Raw genomic sequence first — 21,616 nt, 5'->3', positions numbered from 1 at the left:
GGGGAGCTTGTACATGTGAATTCTGGTTTCTTATTGTATTACTACCGTTGCATGATTAGATTTGGCCTTGGCGCTCTTTGGGTGTAAGAAGAATGTTTTCATTTTGCACATGTATATATATAACTTTCAAAGTGCTTACTTGCATCTCACCTTTAAAATCTTGAGTTCATATATATAGTGTTATACCAAATTCAAAATTTTGCATGTATGATCTTCTAGTTTGGCTGCTTTCAGGTTAAAATTATACTGGTAGTAAGGGTATTAAAGAGTTGACTCACTGTCCTTGTTGACTATTTCAATTTCAGTGAATAATGTAACTTGAGAAAACTTAGGGTTGTATCCTGAAAGTCTTGGCGATATTCTGTATGATTCACAAGTTTTTGTTACTAAACGAAAAAAGAACATTTACAAATTCTGGCTGAGGTTTGTGCAAAAAGCCAAAAACACCCTTGAAACATAAGCTAGTTAAGTACATTATTATAACTACTTTTAAGTTAGATGATGTCATGAAATTTTAGGGTTGTATGTGCCATTTTTAAGTTTGAATTTAGAAATTTAGATGGCTAATGCAAATTTAGACGTTTGAAGGGATATATATGCCAGTAAGAACTTCAGGGGATGAAATTACACTAAATGCTCTTCAACTGGCATATATATACATATACATATATAAATATGTTCTAGCATAGTTGAAAAAATGCATGTTGAGGGGTGTATTAGGATTGTTTATAAAATAAGCTGCTTTCCTTTTTAGCAGGATCAGATAACAGTATGTCATCACATAATAGTTCAAGTCCACTTGGTATCACTACTATGAGAAATTGTGGATATAGTGAAGAACTTTTGAGGCTAGATTGATCCTTTTGGTATTTTTTAGCAGACTCCACTTAAATATCTCTAAGCAAATGAGGAGATCTGTCAAATTGCTTATTATTTGGAATTGCATACATTTGTTAAATGTAAGCTGCTAAGTGGCACGTCTGCTGTACCCACAAGTTATAATTTTCTTTTGTGGGCTTGACTACTTTGTTTTTTTCCCTTCCGTTCTGCTGCAGACATTTTTCTTTTAGATAGTGAAAAAGATATTCAATGCAATTAAATGTCTCTCGTCTCCACATTTTTAACATGTAATGATTAATGTAGAAAAGGATAACTGTTCATCATCTAATAACTTTGAGGTATATTTCTTAAAGTACCGAAACAAACTTATGTATTTATATTTGAGAATTGTCATGCAGGTTGCTTTAAGGATAAAAATTAGTAAATGACACAACACAGCTTTTTATTTATTATGTATTAGTGTTGTAGGCAGGTTACAGAACAGTTTCACATCAGTCAGAGAGATGTGACATGTTCTACAATGGTAGAATTTTCTTGTAACAATGGCAGGAGTACCCTTGTGGATTTTTGACTTGCTAGTTTGCTGACCTTGTGATTACATAAATTACATGGATCACATGATAGTCATTTAATCTCCCACTAATTATTGTTGACTAACATATTGCAGGAATGAAGACGATTATCTGGAGTATTACCAATGCTCACATGCCACGCTCACAGGTAAAGAAGTTATCTTCTGAATATTGTATATCTGGATTTTTCTGTGCTAATGTGCAACTCTGACAGGTTCCTAATATGCCGCTTCCACAAATGTTTAAAGGTCTACGGGAGGACGAGGTACTTAAAGTCGATTGTTTCTTATCTTTCTGCTTATTGCTGGTAGATTCCATACATATTTATCTTGACTTCACTTGTGGTAGGTTCGAAAAGCTTCAGGTGTCCTAAAGAGTGGCATTCACTGCTTGGCTCTTTTTAAGGAAAAAGATGAAGAAAGAGACATGTTACAGTGCTTTTCACAGATATTAGCTATAATGGAGCCTCGAGATCTCATGGACATGTTCTCGCTGTGTATGCCAGAACTCTTTGATTGCATGATAACCAATACTCAGTTGCTTCATATATTCTCCACCCTTCTGCAAACTGCTAAGGTCCTCCGGCCGTTTACAGATGTTTTAATCAACTTTCTTGTTGGCAGTAAGCTCGATGCTCTAAAACATCCAGATACACCTGCAGCAAAACTTGTCTTACAGCTTTTTCGATTCTTATTTATTGCTGCTGCTAAGGCTCCAGCAGAGTGTGAACGTATTTTGCAGCCTCATATGCCTGTAATAATGGAAGTTTGCATGAAGAATGCTTCAGAAATTGACAAGCCTCTTGGTTATATGAATCTTCTACGTAGTATGTTCCATGCATTGAATAGTGCAAAATTTGATACGCTATTGCGTGATCTCATACCATCTTTGCAGCCTTGTCTAAATATGCTGCTATCTATGCTTGAGGGCCCTACTGGTGAAGATATGAGGGACCTTGTCCTTGAACTTTGCCTAACTCTGCCTGCTCGTTTGAGTTCTTTGCTTCCCCACATTCCTCGCCTCATGAAACCTTTAGTTCTTGCTCTTAAAGGAAATGAGGAACTTGTTACTGTAGGTCTTCGGACACTTGAATTCTGGATTGACAGTCTGAATCCTGATTTTTTGGAGCCGAGTATGGCGAATGTCATGTCTGAGGTGATTCTTGCTCTGTGGTCTCACTTGAGGCCCCTCCCATACCAATGGGGTACAAAGGCTTTGCAACTCCTAGGCAAGTTGGGTGGTCGAAACAGGCGATTTCTTAAAGAACCCCTTATGCTAGAGTGCAAGGAAAACCCTGAACATGGACTTCGCTTGATTCTGACATTTGAGCCTTCCACACCATTTCTAGTACCTCTGGATCGTTGTATACACCTTGCTGTAGCTGCAGTCATGCAAAGTGGTGATATGGATGCTTTCTACAGGAAGCAGGCTCTTATGTTTCTTCGAGTTTGCTTGGTGTCACTGCTGAATTTGAGGGGAAATGTAACAGTTGATGGAGTGTCTCCTGGTTCTCTTGGGACATTATTAATTTCTTCTGTGGATCCTTCACGTCGTCGATCAGAAACTTCAGATATGAAGGTCAGTTGAAATTTGTGTTTTGACTCAAAATGTTGTTAAAATGATGTAGTTTTACTAATTCTTGCTTTGCCAGTTTATCTAGTAAGAGCAACTGTTTTACCCGTACTTACAGTATCCTCTTTTACACATTCATTACTTTTCCTTTTAATGGGAAGTCAGGGTTATTGCTCAGATTGAGTAGGTAAGAGTAAGACACCATAGAGGTATATATGTATCGATAGATAGGGGTACCAAGAGAATGCTTGAAAGGCAGACACCATAGAGCGGACTGCCAGGGACAAGAAGCTATTGGAGATTTCCATTAGGAGTTATGCATGCCATGGCTTAAGTCATGCTTTTATTCTAGGTATAAATAAGAATATTCTTTTGAAGCTGTCGTCTATTCTTACTTAGCCCATATGGGCTTTTTTAGCTCAAGTAATTCACTGTCAATATTTTTTAGTGAAAGGCATTTTCCATGGATCATCTGTAAATCTACTCTAATCCTTTTCATATTTTATCTATGTTGTATTGCTTTTCTGTATCAAGGTCCTTTAATTTCTGAAATCATTCCAGAAGTAGAAAGTAATGCATCATAGTGTTTACACTTTAGCCTTTATCTCTTCTTTATCATCACTTGAAACTTTAGTGAAGTCTTCCTATACCTTTGAAGCAAATTTTAGATGTTACTAAGGGGCTGTTTTGTTGAGAGCTTTACTAGATGTTGCATTAATAGATGTAGTGTTTAACTCAAAAATCATTGCTTGGTTTGGTGCACCAAATCTGAAAAACTGTATTTTAGAAAACTAGTTAGATTCAGATGTAGTATTTTGACACCCATTTGATTTAAGTGAATGCCAAAAGACTACATTTAGACTAACCTAACCTATCTCTCGCTTCTCTCATTTAGATCACACCCCAACCCCAACACCATCTCTCTCCTCCTCTCATTTCCATTCCCAATCCTAACTCATCTCTCCTCTCGTCTCCTTTTCTATTCTCCTCCTTATCTCCTCCACCATTATCACCACATTGCTGGAGTTTTTCTTCACCTCCACATCGCCGGAATGTTTCTTTGTCGCCGTATCGCTGGAGTTTTTCTTCTTCTCTACCTTTTTTTCTTCTCAGTCGTTAGGATCCTTGTATTTCAGCTCCTCTATTATTGTAAAGAAACAGAGGAGTAGTAAAACAATTTGTAGATTTTCCTTCCCCACTTCGTAGCCTTTATTAAGACCCTTAAACCTTGCTAAAAGACTTGGCTAAGAAGGATTGTAGCCTAGACCATGTACTGCAACCGCAGTGGACTCTTTGCCTACTCATTACCTAGAAGGAAAACTTGACAAAAGACAGAGAGTTAATGGTGAGGATGCCTTTGAAGAGGATAGACTTTCCTCTTCTTCCCTCTATGCTATGTATCTAGCTGGAAGTTGGTCAGAAGGACAAAACGAGGCTGCCACAGCCACAGCCATAGTCCATGGCCATGATAGATAGGTATGTAGAGAGGACAATTGTCCAACCAAGTCACTTCATAACCAATGCATTTAAAATTGAAACAAGAGAGAGAGTATTAAATACCCTTGATATTGATGTTACATTACAAAGCTATGTAGGATAATGTAGTAGTTTCTGTAGGAATAGAAGTAGATAACTGGTTTTATTGATTGAAGAGAAACATACTGATTTTATTATTATTGCTTGATCAATAGTCTTCAACAACTATTTTCTATTTCATCTGAAATTTGATTTTCTTTTAGTTGAGAACACAGATGCAGTCTTTTGGTTCTAAGAAATACAACCATATACTTATAATTATAATGTCAAAATAGTATTATGAAATACAATCAATTAAATATTTGTTTACCAAATACATTATTATAAAATATAACAAACCAAACATTTATTTAACAAATACAGCATTATAAAATATAATCAACCAAACAATTAAAATATTTCTCTAAATACAACATCTAGAGAAACATGTATTTCTTAATGTATATTTATTTCTAAATACAAGAAAGTAAACAGCCCCTAGGTGGATTATTTTTATCCCTGTCATCCATAATATGAGAAGCCACTGGATTTTCACCTTCTATTCTTGCTTAAACTTTTATTTTGTCCTAATAAAATGTAAAATAATATATATGTTATCCGTACAAGTTTTGGACTAAAAAGAAAAGCATGACAAGCAATTCAAAAGAAAATAAAAACACCATGACATTTTAGATGTCTAATCATGACCTGCTTTGGAAAGAAAAACAAAAGTAATATATATGTTACCCGTACAACTTTTGAACTAAAAAGAAAAGCATGACTAGCAATTCAAGAGAAAATAAAAACACCATGACATTTTAGATGTCTAATAATGGCCTACATTGGAAAGAAAAACAAAAAACATGAGTTACTCTTGCATGCAAAGAACATTGCAGACTTGGTGAGACTAAAAAAAGCTTACTTGTACTAGCTTTGAAAAGAGTGATAGGAGACATTATAAAAGTGATAAACAGAGGACATTCATTTAATATCTTTTGTGCTTTTGTGTAGAAGGGAGATGAGGGTAGCAGAGTGGACTGCGATTGATATATTTAATTAGGGTTATAAGTTATAAATAATATCTAATACAATGTTGATTAAATATTATATTAAATATCTCGGGCTGGGCTGAGTCGAGGCAATGGAGTTGACCTAAATATAGATCGGGCTTTATAACTGAATCCTGGCCCACCAAAAGCGGGCCGGTCTTATGTGTTAAGCTACCCATGCTCAAGTCTATTATCTACTTACTTGCACATAATGGTAGAAGATGAGCTACATAGAACTTTTCAAATTCAAAACATATAATTTTGGTAAAAGATGCAAAAAGAATTGTTGCTTTATTACTTGCAAAATATTTTCACTGCACGCATGTGAGTTGATCCACAGTTTGCTTAGAAGAAAGAGACCAGGCAAACCACTATGCTTGCATACACTTGTTGAATCTTCAAGTAAATATGCATAATGCTTTGTTACATCACCTACAAATGAGTTAAATTGAGTCAAGGTCAAGCGAGCCAAGACGAGCTAAAGATCTTCTTGTTTATCAATCGAGCTAGAAATTTAAGCTTGAATTCGGTCATTTTGTAAGTGTGAGCTGAAAATGAGTCGAGATCGGGTGGCTTATTAGCTGAGAAGCTTTTTGGTTCCCTTATAATGTTCTTTAGTCCCTGAAATAATGTTGTCTCTGGCATGGACTGCTGTTGGCACATGCTGTTTCAGCACAGTATCGACACATGGCACGAGGTGTACTGCTGATCTTGTTCAATTAAAAAGGCCACTCTTGTTTATTGAACTTTACATATTCAGATATAGTATTATTTTTAGTATGTTTTATTGATAGGAAAAGTTGCCCTTTATGATAGGTTGATTTAGGTGTGAAGACAAAGACCCAATTGATGGCTGAGAAATCTGTTTTCAAGACCCTTCTAGTTGCTACTATTGCAGCCAGTGCAGATCCTGAACTTGAGGATGCAAAGGATGAATTTGTTGTCAATGTCTGTCATCATTTTGCAATGCTTTTCCATGTTGATAATTCATCTTCCAGTTCTTCGGTCACATTTGGGCAGCATGTTGGATCTTCACTTTCATCTAGTAGTAATATGGGCGCTAGAGCAAGAACCAGTACTTCTAACCTGAAAGAATTGGATCCTCTAATATTCTTGGATGCATTAGTGGATGTGCTTTCCAGTGAAAATCGTAATCATGCCAAGGCTGCACTTGATGCTTTGAACACATTTGCGGAAGCACTTCTGTTTCTTGCAAGAGCAAAGCATACTGGTGTACTAAGAGGGGGTCCTGGTACTCCTATGATGGTGTCCAGTCCATCAATAAATCCTGTCTATTCACCTCCTCCAAGTGTCCGAGTTCCTGTATTTGAGCAGCTATTGCCTCGTCTTTTGCATTGTTGTTATGGTAGTACATGGCAGGTACAGATCGGAGGTGTAATGGGGCTTGGAGCTTTAGTTGGCAAGGTCTCTGTCGAGACGTTATGCATTTTCCAAGTGAGAATAGTGCGGGGTCTGATATATGTTCTTAAAAGGTTGCCGATGCATGCTAATAAAGAGCAAGAAGAGACAAGTCAGGTCCTTACGCAAGTCCTTCGTGTAGTAAATAATGTTGATGAAGCAAACAATGAAGCACGCCGGCAGAGTTTCCACGGAGTAGTTGATTTTCTTGCTACAGAACTCTTTAATCCAAATGCATCTATTATCGTAAGAAAGAATGTGCAATCGTGCTTGACACTTCTTGCCAGCAGAACTGGCAGTGAAGTATCTGAATTGCTCGATCCTATTTATCCACCTCTTCTTCAGCCTCTCATTTCACGACCGTTGCGTGCCAGGAATGTCGAGCAGCAGGTATGAATAATTCATATTAAGAGTGTTTATTGACTCAAAACTGCTAGTATGTTTGTGCTGGTTGCTGAAGTTTTCTAATGCAGTTGTCTTTCCTTCTTTGACAGGTAGGAACAGTTAGCGCTTTGAACTATTGCCTTGCTTTGAGACCTCCTCTTCTCAAGTTGACTCCAGAACTTGTCAATTTCCTACAAGAAGCATTGCAAATTGCTGAGGCTGATGAAACAGTGTGGGTTACAAAGTTGATGAGCCCCAAAGTACTCATGACATTAAACAAACTTCGAACAGCATGCATTGAACTGCTTTGCACTGCAATGGCTTGGGCAGATCTTAAAACACCAAATCATACTGAACTACGAGCAAAGATCATATCAATGTTTTTTAAGTCTCTTACTTGTCGTACGCCGGAGATCGTTGCTGTTGCAAAGGAAGGGCTTCGTCAGGTTATTGTTTCATTAGATTAATTTTGAGGAATTATAAGATCATTTTTCTAGTCTATTATATTAAATTGAACATAAAATAGGGTATGTTAGCTTGTATGCTGAGTCTTATTCATATGCTATTATATGATGACTTATAATGGTGATAATCTCATTAAAACATTGTTTAATAGGTCATCCAGCAGCAAAGGATGCCAAAGGATCTTTTGCAAAGCAGCCTTAGACCTATTTTGGTTAACTTAGCACATACAAAAAGTCTCACCATGCCCTTACTGCAAGGTTTGGCCCGTCTGCTTGAACTTCTCTCAAACTGGTTTAATGTCACACTGGGTGTCAAGTTGTTGGACCACTTAAAGAAATGGCTTGAACCTGAAAAGCTTGCTCAAAGTCAGAAGTCCTGGAAACCTGGGGATGAGCCCAAGGTTGCTGCAGGTATTAATTTGTTGGTTATGTTTGTCTCATTTATAAGACTGCTTTTTTTTTTCTCAACTGATTTAATTATTTTTTGGTTTCGTTTTGATTTTTTTCTTCTTTTGTTTTGAACAGCTATGATTGAGCTCTTCCATCTACTCCCTCAGGCAGCTGGAAAGTTCTTGGATGAACTTGTAACCTTAATAATCGATCTGGAAGGGGCACTTCCCCAAGGGCAGTTTTATAGTGAAATTAATAGCCCATATCGTCTTCCACTTACCAAGTTTCTCAATCGCTATGCAACAGATGCTGTCGATTATTTTCTTGCACGCTTAAGCCATCCTAAATATTTCAGGAGGTAAGCATTATGGAACTTCAAATATACTCTATAATGGATGTTCTTTTGTTCAAAGTTTGGAATTTCCTACCCCTTCAAGAGTACAGAGGTACATGGGCATTAGGTAGTTGTGTTTTTCTGACATTTTATTGTTACCGTGAGTCAAGCATGTTTCTTTCTTCCATTGTGTCCTTTACATTTGTTTTTGTCATTGTAGCATGATGTTTGCTAGGCTTCTTGATTCCAATAGTCAATTGTATAGGCTATTATTGAGTGTTTTGAGAAGCGGAAAAGCCAGCCACCATGGTAGGTGCACCATAGTAAAGGTGGCCCCTTGATATGCGTTTGGGCTGCCTTGGCACGCTTGGCGGCCTGACTTTGTGGGCAGTTTTTGTCTTTTGTACCTGCAAAGAGTGGGTTCTTCAGACGCACAAGGATGATCATCAAATGTTAGGATTTATTATATCTTGTTTGATCATTCCAAGGGCTTTGTGAGGAAATATAAGTTATCTAATCTTTTTGTCTCTCTATGTTTCTCTTTGAATAATTGTCATGTTAGTATTATCCTAAGCACATAATAGTATGTTCCTTGTCTGATACAAGACATTTTACCATTCCTCTGTTTCTTTAGGTTGTATGAATTTAGTATTTGAAGTAGCAATTAGAGTAAGAAAGTGAGAACTTGTTGTTACTGGTGTGACTTGTGATCATGTTATTTTATCTTTTGTTGTAGTTCACTTTAAAAAAATTTCTTATACTATTTTAGTATATAATATATATATTTGCTCTTAATTTTTTATATATTGAAAATGTTAGATCGCCAAGGTGCTCACATATCTAGGCTCTATGCAGTAGGGTGACTGCCCACATACAATGGGCGCCTTTCAAAACATATCTATTATCGCATTGTTTTTCCATTTTCTTGTTTCTAGCTTTGTGGTACAAGAAGACAGTTGAGCAATAAGAGTTGCGTACAACCCCTATGTACGCAATGTTGAATATAAAACTTTTGACCTCGATAGGGTGCTAGATTGCACTGAATCAATATGCATCAATATGTTTTATGAGTCTATCCATAGGTGCTCTCATTAATTAGCTTAAGTTACTTCAAATTAGTCCTATTCATATGGATTCACATATAAAGGAGTTTGAAAAAATTAATTCAGGGACGAATGTGATTTAGGATATGATTTTTATAAGTCAATCTATACAAATTACAACAGAAGACAAATAATAAATCAGGCAATCAAGAGCGCAGCAAATAACACAAGATTTTTATGTGGAAAATTCCTTTTAAGAGTAAAACCACGGATCCTCTCCATAGATCAAAACTACTGCATTATAATCGTAGGTACACAATATACTTGTAGCCGTCCCACCATTCGACACTCTTGACTAATGGTTAAAGCTCTTCTTGCTCACCAGACCCGGAATAAGATATTCCCTGTGCAATAGTTTGTCAACTCCTCTGGAACTGTCATAATTGATAGTCCCACATCTCAATAATCCCTCGAGACGTTGATGTAGATAGATAGAAGAATCTCTAAGATCTTCATATTGCAACTCTAGTGATGAAGTATATCTTGGACAATAATAATCTCTTCCCTTTTCTCTTAATGGCTCCTGGGATTTTGATGTGGAAGACATATCCAAAGCCTTATGCTTGCACAATGATCAAGGACTCTTTTATTTTTTTAATCTTCTGTAAAAGTGTATGATGATCTCTGAGACCCTTAGACAACTCTTTATATCTCTCCCAAAAGGAAAGCAAGTGACCTAAACATAAATCATCTCAGACCTGAGATTCATCATTGATTTGCAAATGCGATTGAATACATATGAACACCTGATCTTCTCGTGTGGTGTGAATTTAATTTGGAGCATACTGGTGAAGGTCGTTTGACATACTTCGGGTGACTTCGAACATTCAAAGTTCATTCAAACAAATTGGAACGACAAGTAGTTTCCTTCTTCAATCTTCAGTGTAATCAGATTTGTTTATCTTCCATTCTCTATAGGGCATTGAGCCACAATTCATACAATAAAACTAGTGAAATTACATTATGACTAGCTTGTTTTGGTCACAAATTTATCAATTACAAAACCTAATAGAGTTATAGTTCCATGGATTGTCATGTTGGTGGAAGGTTGCCATTAGAATCTCAACTACCATGTTTTTAGGAATTGTGAAGAAGATGATCTGCCTAGTCAGATTGTTAAGTCATCTAATGATCCTCTCAAAGTGGGCCATGAGAAATAAAGGCATGTGACTAAACTCTCACGATCTGCTTTAACCCTTTTCTTGTAAGGGTTTGAAGCAGCCGTGCTTGAGAGATGATATGATGACTACAACTTGAGGGATGAGCATGGAGAACTGCTGGATCAAGTACATGGTGGTGGTGGATGCGGAGGAGGGACAATACTGGAGGGAGGAAAATCTCAAGTTTGCTGCTGTCCTTACGACATGGTCCGTGCTGTGTGGGCAGAAAGATTGGCCATAATGGGTCATGCTTAATCTTTCTCAATGTCATAATGGCAGGATTTCCTGTGTCCTGAATCTCCTAGCAACTTAATGATGTTGTCCCATGATTGAAGCATCAATCTCATCTCCTTTCTTGGAAGATGTTAATCAACTACTGTGATTTAAGAAGAGGTTATAAGCTTGGGTTTCATGTGGCATGTACACGGCACTTTTGGATGCTATTTTTAGTTGAGACGAGGACTTTTGACAGGACCTATAAATACAATAAATATACAGATATTTATTAGTCACAAACATTCCATGACGCAGGCTTTACTATTGTGCTTATGATTAGTATGAATGTAATCCCTTACCTGATATGTCTTATTTATTTGCTGGGCATATGTTCACTGAAAATGGATTCCCATAGATATTGATGAAATATGCATTTACACATAATTGATGATAGACATGCAAATTTTGCTCTGCAAAGAATGTGTATATCCAATTAAGGTCAATTAAAGGACATCAAGAGCTTATTATATACCACCTTGTGGAAACAATTTTTCAGGTTTATGTATATAATCTGCTCAGAGGCTGGTCAGCAGTTGAGAGATGAACTTGCTAAGTCACCGCAGAAAATACTGGCAAATGCTTTTCCACAATTTCTGTCACAAGCTGATGGATCTGTTTCACAGCCTTCTTGTTCAATGAGTGATGAAGGCCTTGTTGGCCCCATATCTGACAATTTTACTAGTCCACCTTCTGCAAATACAGTCACATGTTCTGATGGTTACTTTCATGGACTAGAACTTGTCTCCACCCTTGTAAAATTGGTGCCTGAATGGCTGCAGAGCAACCGTACAGTTTTTGATTCATTATTACTTGCTTGGAAATCACCTGGAAGGATCGGTCGTCTACAAAGTGAACAAGAACTTACCTTGCTTCAGGTATGTTTTCTATTACCAAAACTGTTCATGTAATAGGGTTCATTTTCACAGTTTCACTGAAATGCTTAGATTTTATGTTTGATCTTTTTAATTTTTATGCAATTCTGCTATGTTTTAAAATGCCTTAGGGGTTCCTGTTGGAGTTGGGATAACTTTTGTGCTGCAGGACATATTAGGAGTTTCTAGTCCAACAGGATCGGAGCTTTTTTTTTGGAGGTGAGTGAGAATAGAAATAAGGAGAAGATGGGAGAGAGTTAGTGGAAGAGTTAGTAGGAGAGAGAGTTAGTGGGATAGAGAGTTAAAAAAACTTATGAGAGGGAAGAGAATGCATGAGTGCTAGAAAATAATATTTTATTTTTATTTTAGACTACATGTATGAATAATTTATATTTATATCTTATTATTATTATTTTTTAAATTTTTATTGTTTTGTATTTTAAAATACAGTCCAATAAGGACAGACGATACAACCTATGCGGTAGATATGTTTTGTTTTTGTTTAGATGGTTGATTCCGATCCCGATACTTGGAACCTTGTTAAGGACTATCCACAATCTGTCTTTTTTGAATGTTCGCACAATTTGTCTTTGAATGTTTGACCATTTGAAGAAATTTATGTCATTTGAAATCTAGCCTCTGGAGCATCTACGAATTAAGAATGTGCAAGAGTCTATAGCTCATCTCTAGCTTGCTTCTTAGTTCTTACTAAGGGTGCTACAGTTTGTCTCGACACAACGACTCTCATGTGAACACGTGTTGGGGTTTAGGATAATGAGTTCATGTCATGAATTTGTCGATATCTTGGGTTGTATACATGTTTAAATTTTCAACGTAACTTGTCCAATCAGATGTTTGCATCATATCTTCTTCATAGTTAGCAGTTTTAGGTTTGACCTCACTGCTTGATAAAGTTCAAATATAACTAATTGGTGTTCCTAAGTTTGTTACTATTGGTCTAAACCTCAGCTAGAACATGACACTACCTGTCCATTATATCAGTGATATGAGTTAGTTCTGTAAACCATGTAATAAGCTGGCCATCTTTGTGTTCAGAAACTGGCATGATGGTTAAACATGTTTGGTTTGCATTGGTGTGTCTGAAGACTGAACTAGTACTAACTATTCCATTCAACACAAATACATGTAATATGATTCTGATAAATGAATTGTCATCTTTTGGTGGATTTAAAAAATGGTAAATTAAATTTTGAGGATTATGTTGAAAGGTGTACTATCATTATTATATTTGTTAAGATTTGTATGTTGCGCATTCTTTTTCTCTAGGGCCTCATCTGATTCTAATATTCTGTCTTCCAATTGTATTCCTTTCAAATGTATAGGTGATGGAGAGTAAGTGGCTTATCAAATGCTTCCTAAATTATCTTAGGCATGATCGAACTGAGGTTGCTTCCCTTTTTGATATGCTCTCAATATTCTTGTATCACAGTCGCATCGATTACAGTTTTCTGAAGGAATATTATGTCATTGAGGTAACTATCTGACGTTTCAATGCATAATTATTTATATTCTTTTCTCTATTAGTGGTCTTGCTAATGATGCTTATTTTCATCCTCTTGAATTAGGTTGCCGAAGGATATCCTCCCAACTTGAAGAAAGCAATTCTCGTACACTTCTTGAATATCTTCCAATCAAAACAATATGGACAGGATCATTTGGTTGTTGCCATGCAAATACTTATCCTTCCTATGTTAGCACACTCTTTTCAAAATGGTCAAAGTTGGGAAGTTGTTGATCCTTCTACAATAAAAACAATTGTTGATAAGCTTCTTGACCCCCCTGAAGAGGTGATACTATTCTATTAAATTGGTTTCTACTGTCTTTCATGCTTCATAACTTCTTAGTACTCTTTAAGAATCTTGAGTATCATTGTTATATTTTATAGGTTAGTGCTGAATATGATGAGCCTTTGAGAATAGAACTTCTGCAGCTTGCCACATTACTCCTGAAGTATCTACCAAATGATCTTGTTCACCACCGGAAGGAACTCATAAAATTTGGTTGGAATCACCTTAAGCGCGAAGATAATTCTAGTAAACAATGGGCTTTTGTCAATGTTTGCCACTTCTTAGAGGCATATCAAGCTCCTGAGAAGATCATCCTTCAGGTAGCATGGGCAACAAAATTATATGAATATTTCATTCTTGCATATGATATTGGTTATTCATATATTTATATATTAGATGAAATTAAACATATGAGTGAGTTTTTAACAAAATAATATGTTGCTATCAGCAGATAGATACCCATTTTAATTTATGAAAAAAACTTCTTATTTCCATCATCAAATGAAAATCAGTGACCCCTATCCATTTCAATTGTTCTATTTAATTTTTTTAGTATATTGTCTTACAACTTAAAATACTAAATGAATAAAATAGGAAAATTTAATGCATAATGTTCATTTGTTTTCTTTAATGATGATCGAAAACCAATGGGTAATACAGTGAGTCATGATTTCTTTTAAGGAGAAATTAATTGGACAAAACACGGCATTCCAGAAAAACACACAACTCTATATATGACAGTTTACAAAGAGACACTACATGAATATACAGAACACTTGACTTTTATTCCAATAAAGCTGTTGGTCTAACTGTGCAACTGGCATGGTTTCCGTGACATGGTCCAAGCGGCAGTTTAGTAAATCGGAACCACATCAAATCCATAAAGCATTTAGGCAGACTCCACTCCTTGTTATCATTTAAAAGAGAACTGCTTTACTCTAAAGGAGGCTGTTTTTACTGAGTTGGAAGATATGCTCTTCCAGATCAAGATAATTAGGATACTATGGCAAGTTATATTGGTTTTTCTGAACCTAAATCTGTATTGTGTTAAGTACCATACAAATTATTATTGGACATAGAATTGGCCAAGGATTCATAGAATAGATACCAGCTGTACCAGGACCTTTTGGGTTTGCAAGCCTACTATTACAATGTGAAACTGTTGGCTAACTGTCACAGATCTCTGGTTCAATTTTGTCGAGTATCCATTTTGTTTTACATGATTTTGTTTCTCCATCCACATGGTCATCTAATTGCTTTAAGTTTCTATTGCTAAATATGATATGATATGTTGTACCAGTAGTTTCTCATCTTTTAATAGTATAAATCTAGCAATTATGCCATTGTTCTACACAGGTTTTTATTGCTTTGCTAAGAACTTGCCAGCCAGAAAATAAGTTGCTAGTCAAGCAAGCTCTTGATATACTCATGCCTGCTCTACCTCGAAGATTACCTCCGGGAGATAGTCGTGTACCCATATGGATTAGATATACAAAGAAAATTCTTGTGGAAGAAGGTCATTCAATCCCAAATATGATTCATATTTTCCAGCTTATTGTGCGTCATTCGGACCTCTTTTATAGTTGCAGAGCGCAATTCGTTCCTCAGATGGTTAACTCTCTTAGTCGGCTAGGATTGCCCTACAATACCACTCCAGAAAATAGGCGCTTAGCCATTGAGCTTGCTGGATTAGTAGTTGCCTGGGAAAGGCAAAGACAAAATGAAATGAAAGTTGTACACGAATCAGAGGGGCACAATCAGACTGATGTATTTAATCCTACTTCGGTCACTGGTGATTCAAAGCGTCCATCAGATGTTTCTGGATTTCCAGATGATTTGAGTAAGCGTGTAAAGGTGGAGCCTGGCTTGCAGTCTCTTTGTGTTATGTCACCTGGTGGGGCATCTATTCCCAATATTGAAACACCTGGATGTGCTGGCCAACCTGATGAGGAGTATAAACCTAATGCTGCTATGGAAGAGATGATTATAACATTTCTCATTAGGGTGAGTATTAGTTTCCAGTTTCATTTCCCTCTTTCTTGACAGAACAAAGAGTTTTTATGTAAGCATTTCCAAAGACATTATTCTCTTGTCTTGATTTGTTATTAGTTTACCAATCTCTTGCTTACTACAATTGACTAATCTTGTTGGAGCATGACGGCAAACCCACTCAGTAACAATCTTCTCAATGTTTTGTTTGTGCCTTGTGTGAATTCAGGTAGCGTAGTTTTGGACACATGAACTGGTGAAAGATTAAAGAGTACTATTTTGAACTAGAACTAAATTGCTTCATTTGGTCAAGATACTTATGTATTATTACCATTTTGATTTTTTTGTTAGGCAAATTATTATTGTTCTGTGAGCATTTCACTGTTAGTTTTTCCATCATACCATGAAGCTGGCATGTACTCTTTTCAGTTTGTGTAATGGTGACTAAAACAAGTATTATTCCTACAAAGGCAAATATTGCTTTCATGTGATATATTGTTATACAAGGACTACTGTGCCGGTTGGCATGGACTATTCCAGTGGGTTGGCAATGGCACTCCCTTCTGCCGAGACGTGTTGCTTTGTGCAGACATGGGTTGCTGCCTGTATCATCTGATACCAGTAGGGTATTGAGTGGCACATCTAGAGTGTCGCCTGCTACCTATTTAACTTACCAAAAAATACTCCTTTTTGATGTTTTTTTTTTTGGTAAGCTTATTTTCCCAAACCAAAAAGAAGAAAATGAGGAGAAAAAGAGATCTAGGAGAGGACATTGATCCAAAGATGAGAACTTCAAATCTGTCAAAACTCAAGATATTTATTCTTATTTTGTCTTCCTGTTTTTTTGGTTTATAAATCAAATATGAGACAAATCATACTAGATATAGGAAAATGAAACTAGATCAATCATTTGCAAGAGCCAATCTTCATATATCTAGCATTTTGTTCTAGAAAGAAAGATCTAAGAGAGGAGGCCATATCAAAGGATGGGAACTTCAAATCCCATCAAAAGATATTTTTTCTTATTATCTTTTCCTATTTTCTTTGGTTAAAATTTAATCTGAGATTAATCATCCTAGATGTAGCAAAATTTATAAGATATTCTATATAGGTCTAACGTTTTTGCTAGATCTATGTAAATACTCCTGAGGCAGCTTGTGTTTGGTTCATTTGGTTTGTTTGGCTTAGTGAGCCACATCAACCTCATGTAGAGCTTAGCTCAAGTGGCTCATGTAAAGATCAATTCAACTAGCTCTTTTGTAGTATTAGCTAGTTAGCTCTACTAGCTTGTTTAGAGCTTCGATTCATCTAGCTCAGATGATCAAACGAGCTAGATTGAACTTGTTTTTACGTCCCATTGATTAGTATGAGTTTAACTGAGTTTGATTGTCTAGTTGTGCAAATCTATAAAGAGAAAATTAAGATCATAATTTTGAGAAAATACATATCAAGTAATGGTAGAATGTTTCTTATATACTTTTTTTTTATTTAGATAATATATAGATAAATAATATTATATTTGATGCTTTGAGCTATATTGAGCTGAATGCAAGCGAACTAAGCCTTTCTTGTTTTCAGCTCTATATTTCGAGCTCAAATCTTAAACTCCTACTCAGTTCATTTATTGAATAAACAATCCTATCTTGAACAGGATTTCGATCCGAACACCAACCATTCATTAACAAGAAACTAGATTTACAGACCTAATTTGAAATAAAACTGTTATTAGACATGCTGGTAATTTTTGTATATTTGGTGTCAAAGCATCTAACATTTGGATATTTCGATTTCCTCCTGATGTTATGATAAATTTCCTTCCTGTTTGAAAGCAGGTGGCACTGGTTATTGAACCTAAAGATAAGGAATCTAACTCGATGTACACGCAAGCTTTAGACCTTCTTACACAAGCTTTGGAAGTCTGGCCAAATGCCAATGTCAAGTTTAATTATCTGGAGAAATTGCTTGGAAATCTAGCGCCTTCTCAATCGAAGGACCCAGCAACAGCTCTTGCACAGGGCCTTGATGTCATGAACAAAGTTTTGGAGAAGCAGCCCCGTCTTTTCATACGGAACAATATCAACCATATATCTCAAGTAGGTTATTATTATATATCTGGAGGTATGTGGTAATAGTTGACCAATTATTTCATTTATTCTTCTCACTTGTTGTTTTCAGATACTAGAGCCGTGCTTCAACAATAAAATGATGGATGCTGGAAAGTCTCTTTGTTCCTTATTGAAAATGGTATTCAGTGCTTTTCCTCTTGAAGCGACTACAACACCACAGGATGTAAAGATGCTGTATCAAAGAGTAGCTGATCTCATTCAAAAAAATCTTGCTGCTGTGACAACACCTCAGATATCACTTGAAGTTAGCAATGCCAACTCTATCATAAGCTTTGCACTTTTCATTCTGAAAGCTCTGACCGAAGTGCAGAAGAACTATATTGATCCATTTATCGGTTTACTACTCCGTGTCCTTCAACGCCTTGCACGAGATATGGGATCTTCTGCTGGTTCGCATATTAGACAAGTATGGTTTCGTTGGCCTTAGGGAGTTTTATAATTTTTTACTGGTCCTAGTAGCTTATACAGACTCGCCCATGATGACCTTTAAAGACTGCTGCATATGGTAACTGTGTTTTCCTCTATTTCAGGAGCTTGACCTTGTAGGAAACAATGTCAGGATATATTGCTAGATCTTAAGCAGATATTCAATGTTTTCCAGCCTAACATCTTTTTTTTTAATAATCATAAACTACGGGTACCATTCTGTGATAGCAACTATAGTTAATATATCAACTTATTTTAATTCGATGACGTTGGTTACTTTTCTTGATCATGTCTTTGGCATCTCAATTTTGTGAATTTGAAGTTTTCCTGGTCATTGTTATTGTATCTTTTCATTTTATTCTTCTCTTTGTTGACTTTTTTGCTAGCATTCCTATCACTTAGAATGTGGTTGTATTGTTTTAAATGAGTTTATAACTTTATCTTGTATCCAAATTGCAAGCTACTTCCAGATATCTTGCAGTGCACCGCAGCACTGGAAATGTGTTGCACATCACACAAGATGTGCCAAGATGGCAAGCTGTGCTGCATGCTGTGTTGCCATGCTATGTGCCATGCTTGTCTTTGACCTAAGCATCTCAATTCTTTCTTATATAAAAAGTTTTTTGTTATTTATAACTTCAATTATATTTTCAGGGACAGAGAGTAGATGTGGATTCCTCAGTCAGTTCACGTGCAACAACAGACTCTGCTTCAGTGATCTCTAACATGAAAAGTGTCTTAAAGCTTATTAGTGAAAGGGTCATGCTTTCAGCTGATTGTAAGAGATCAATAGGTCAAATTCTGCATGCGCTTCTTTCAGAGAAAGGTACAGATACTGGTGTGCTTTTGTGCATACTTGATACAGTACGGGTTTGGCTTGAGGATGACTACAAGGTTTCAACATCTGGCAATTCAAGTGCTACTCTTATTCAAAAGGAAATAGTATCCTATCTCCAGAAGCTGTCACTAGTTGACAGAAGGAACTTCTCTCCAGCTGCACTATTAGAGTGGGATGAGAAGTATCTGCAGTTACTGTATGGGCTTTGTGCAGATGCAAAGTAAGTGATGCCATTGTGATTTCTGGTAATAATTTCAAGAATGTTATTCTTTACCTCTGTATAATTATTCTTGCACTTGCAGACATCCACTGCCCATTCGCCAAGAAGTATTTCAGAAGGTAGAAAGGCAGTTCATGCTTGGACTAAGAGCAAAGAATCCAGAAATTAGACAACGATTCTTCATGCTTTATCACGAGTCTTTAGGAAAAACACTATTTGCAAGGCTACAGTTTATTATTCAAATTCAGGACTGGGAGGCTGCAAGTGATGTCTTCTGGCTGAAACAAGGCCTTGATCTTATTTTGGCTATTTTAGTTGAAAATGAACCAATAACTCTTGCTCCAAACTCAGCACGAGTACCACCACTTATGGTACAAGGAGTCATTCCGGACCGTCCAGCAATACAACAGCAAGTTACTGACGCAGCAGATTCTTCAGATGGCATTTCACTCAATTTTAATTCTCTTACAACCAAGCATGCTCTTTTCTTAACTGAGATGAGCAAACTTCAGGTGAGTTAGCTATGTTATGAATTTTCGTCACCAATATTAGTTTTATATAGTCTCTCTCTCTCTCTCTCTCTCTCTCTCTCTCTCTCTCTCTCTCTCTCTCTGTATATATATATATATATATATATCTATATATATATAGAGCATGCATGCTAATTCAAATTATAAATCTATATTATCTCATATTGATAAAACAATATAAATGGAGAATTGACGTTTGGCAAATATAATATCATTAGAACTCATCAAAACTAATAAATATGTTATATTGTTTTTTTAATGGTTACTTTGGCTTGTGACCATATTGCATTACTAGTATGGATGCTCAAAATGCTCGGATCAAAGCCTGTCGTTGTCCAACTTGATAAAATTGGGCACAAGCTTGACTTGGGCCCTACTCAACTCAGAAATCTATTGGACTAACTTGAGTTAAGCCTTGTTCAAGCCTGGCCCAGCACAAGCTCGTAGCATCCAACCCATTCATTAGAACCCATAGGTAATGATCCTTCTGTTGAGGCTTAGCTCGTCCGACCGTGATTAGCCTGCACATATCTATTAAATTCTAATCCCTTAAAAGCTCATTTCGATTCCTTAAAATTCATGTTTTAGTTCTTTATAGTCCTTTCTAGTTTCCACCTTCCTTTGATGAAAGAACTCAATATAGAAAGCATGCAACAATCAGAAATTAAATTTACTATTAGAGTGTTAGGTAAGACGAGAAAGTGGTCCATTCATTGGCAACAAGTGAAATTTTTAAAAGATATTTTTTTATTTCTAAAAAATAATTATGAGGGGTTGGTTATGCAATTTGGCAACTAGTGAAATTTTATATTTTGTTTCTAATAAGATTTTAAACCAATTGTGATAGCCCATCCATTGGGCCTAACTTGTTCATCCGCCCGCAATTGGGCTGGCTAACAACATGGGTACGGATTGGACCGAGTTAAGAGAATTTAAAGTTGGAAACGGTCCGAAACTAGTCCGGACTAGACTAGGTCAAGCCTTGTCTAGACTCGAGCTCGGTTTTTTTGGGATCAAGTGGGTTTAACCTTGTCTAGACCTGAGCTCAGTTTTTTTGGTACCAGGCCAATTTCGACTCGGTCCATGAGCACCCCTAACTATTAGTCATTATCGGGTTAGCACTCAAATTTTTTTTATGTAGTCAATCCGATTAGGGTCATAATAGGAGCCATTGTATAGCTCTACTAAATGTTTCACTAGCCACTTAAAAGATTAAAGGTCGGCAGAGACAAGAATTCTGGACCTTTTTTCCTAATCCTGCCAAAATTACTTTATTACATATAATGATTTTACATTTAAAGAAGAATCTTTTCTTTGGATTTATTTTTTAACTTGAGTTTTGAATATCACTTTCACCAGTATTAATTATACTGATTTGTTCTAAATTTCATATAATGTAAATTCTCCATCAAAATTCTCAATTCATATATGAATGATTCATGATATTCAATATCAACACGCTAATATTTTCTGAGATCGATACCTTATCTCTTCTCAATAAATCATGTATAATATCATAGCATCTTAATCTCATAATCATTCTCTTCGTAAATAATTTCTTATAGTTTATATTCTGTAAATAAAATGTAATATTAAAGATCATCTCTTATATTTTATTTTCTGTAAATAAAAATATAATCAGTATATTGTTTTACTTACATTTTAGTTTCATAAATAAAATATAATAAATATTCTTTTATACTTGTCTTTCTGTAAATACAGTATAAAA

At 36.0% G+C, this 21,616-nt stretch overlaps 1 protein-coding gene across 1 annotated transcript in view; it reads left to right on the top strand.

Annotated features, from left to right (window-relative positions):
- The window catches only part of LOC140775346 (uncharacterized), a 42,135-nt gene that overhangs the window by 12,135 nt on the left and 8,384 nt on the right, over window positions 1-21,616 (top strand). Inside the window, exons 11-26 of the mRNA XM_073118582.1 lie at window positions 1,508-1,560; window positions 1,627-1,677; window positions 1,761-2,990; window positions 6,365-7,357; window positions 7,462-7,797; window positions 7,968-8,226; window positions 8,341-8,563; window positions 11,575-11,953; window positions 13,294-13,443; window positions 13,537-13,758; window positions 13,857-14,078; window positions 15,115-15,762; window positions 17,580-17,840; window positions 17,923-18,279; window positions 18,954-19,357; window positions 19,440-19,869. Coding sequence (XP_072974683.1) covers window positions 1,508-1,560; window positions 1,627-1,677; window positions 1,761-2,990; window positions 6,365-7,357; window positions 7,462-7,797; window positions 7,968-8,226; window positions 8,341-8,563; window positions 11,575-11,953; window positions 13,294-13,443; window positions 13,537-13,758; window positions 13,857-14,078; window positions 15,115-15,762; window positions 17,580-17,840; window positions 17,923-18,279; window positions 18,954-19,357; window positions 19,440-19,869 — 6,218 coding nt within the window. The remainder of the gene's footprint in view (window positions 1-1,507; window positions 1,561-1,626; window positions 1,678-1,760; window positions 2,991-6,364; window positions 7,358-7,461; window positions 7,798-7,967; window positions 8,227-8,340; window positions 8,564-11,574; window positions 11,954-13,293; window positions 13,444-13,536; window positions 13,759-13,856; window positions 14,079-15,114; window positions 15,763-17,579; window positions 17,841-17,922; window positions 18,280-18,953; window positions 19,358-19,439; window positions 19,870-21,616) is intronic.

The sequence above is a fragment of the Typha angustifolia genome, chromosome 14 (assembly GCF_048772165.1).
Source record: "Typha angustifolia cultivar Huaian chromosome 14, ASM4877216v1, whole genome shotgun sequence".
NCBI classification, from domain to species: domain Eukaryota; kingdom Viridiplantae; phylum Streptophyta; class Magnoliopsida; order Poales; family Typhaceae; genus Typha; species Typha angustifolia.
The sequence above is the reverse complement of the archived record's forward strand: the minus strand, read 5'-3'. Positions and strand labels throughout refer to the sequence as shown.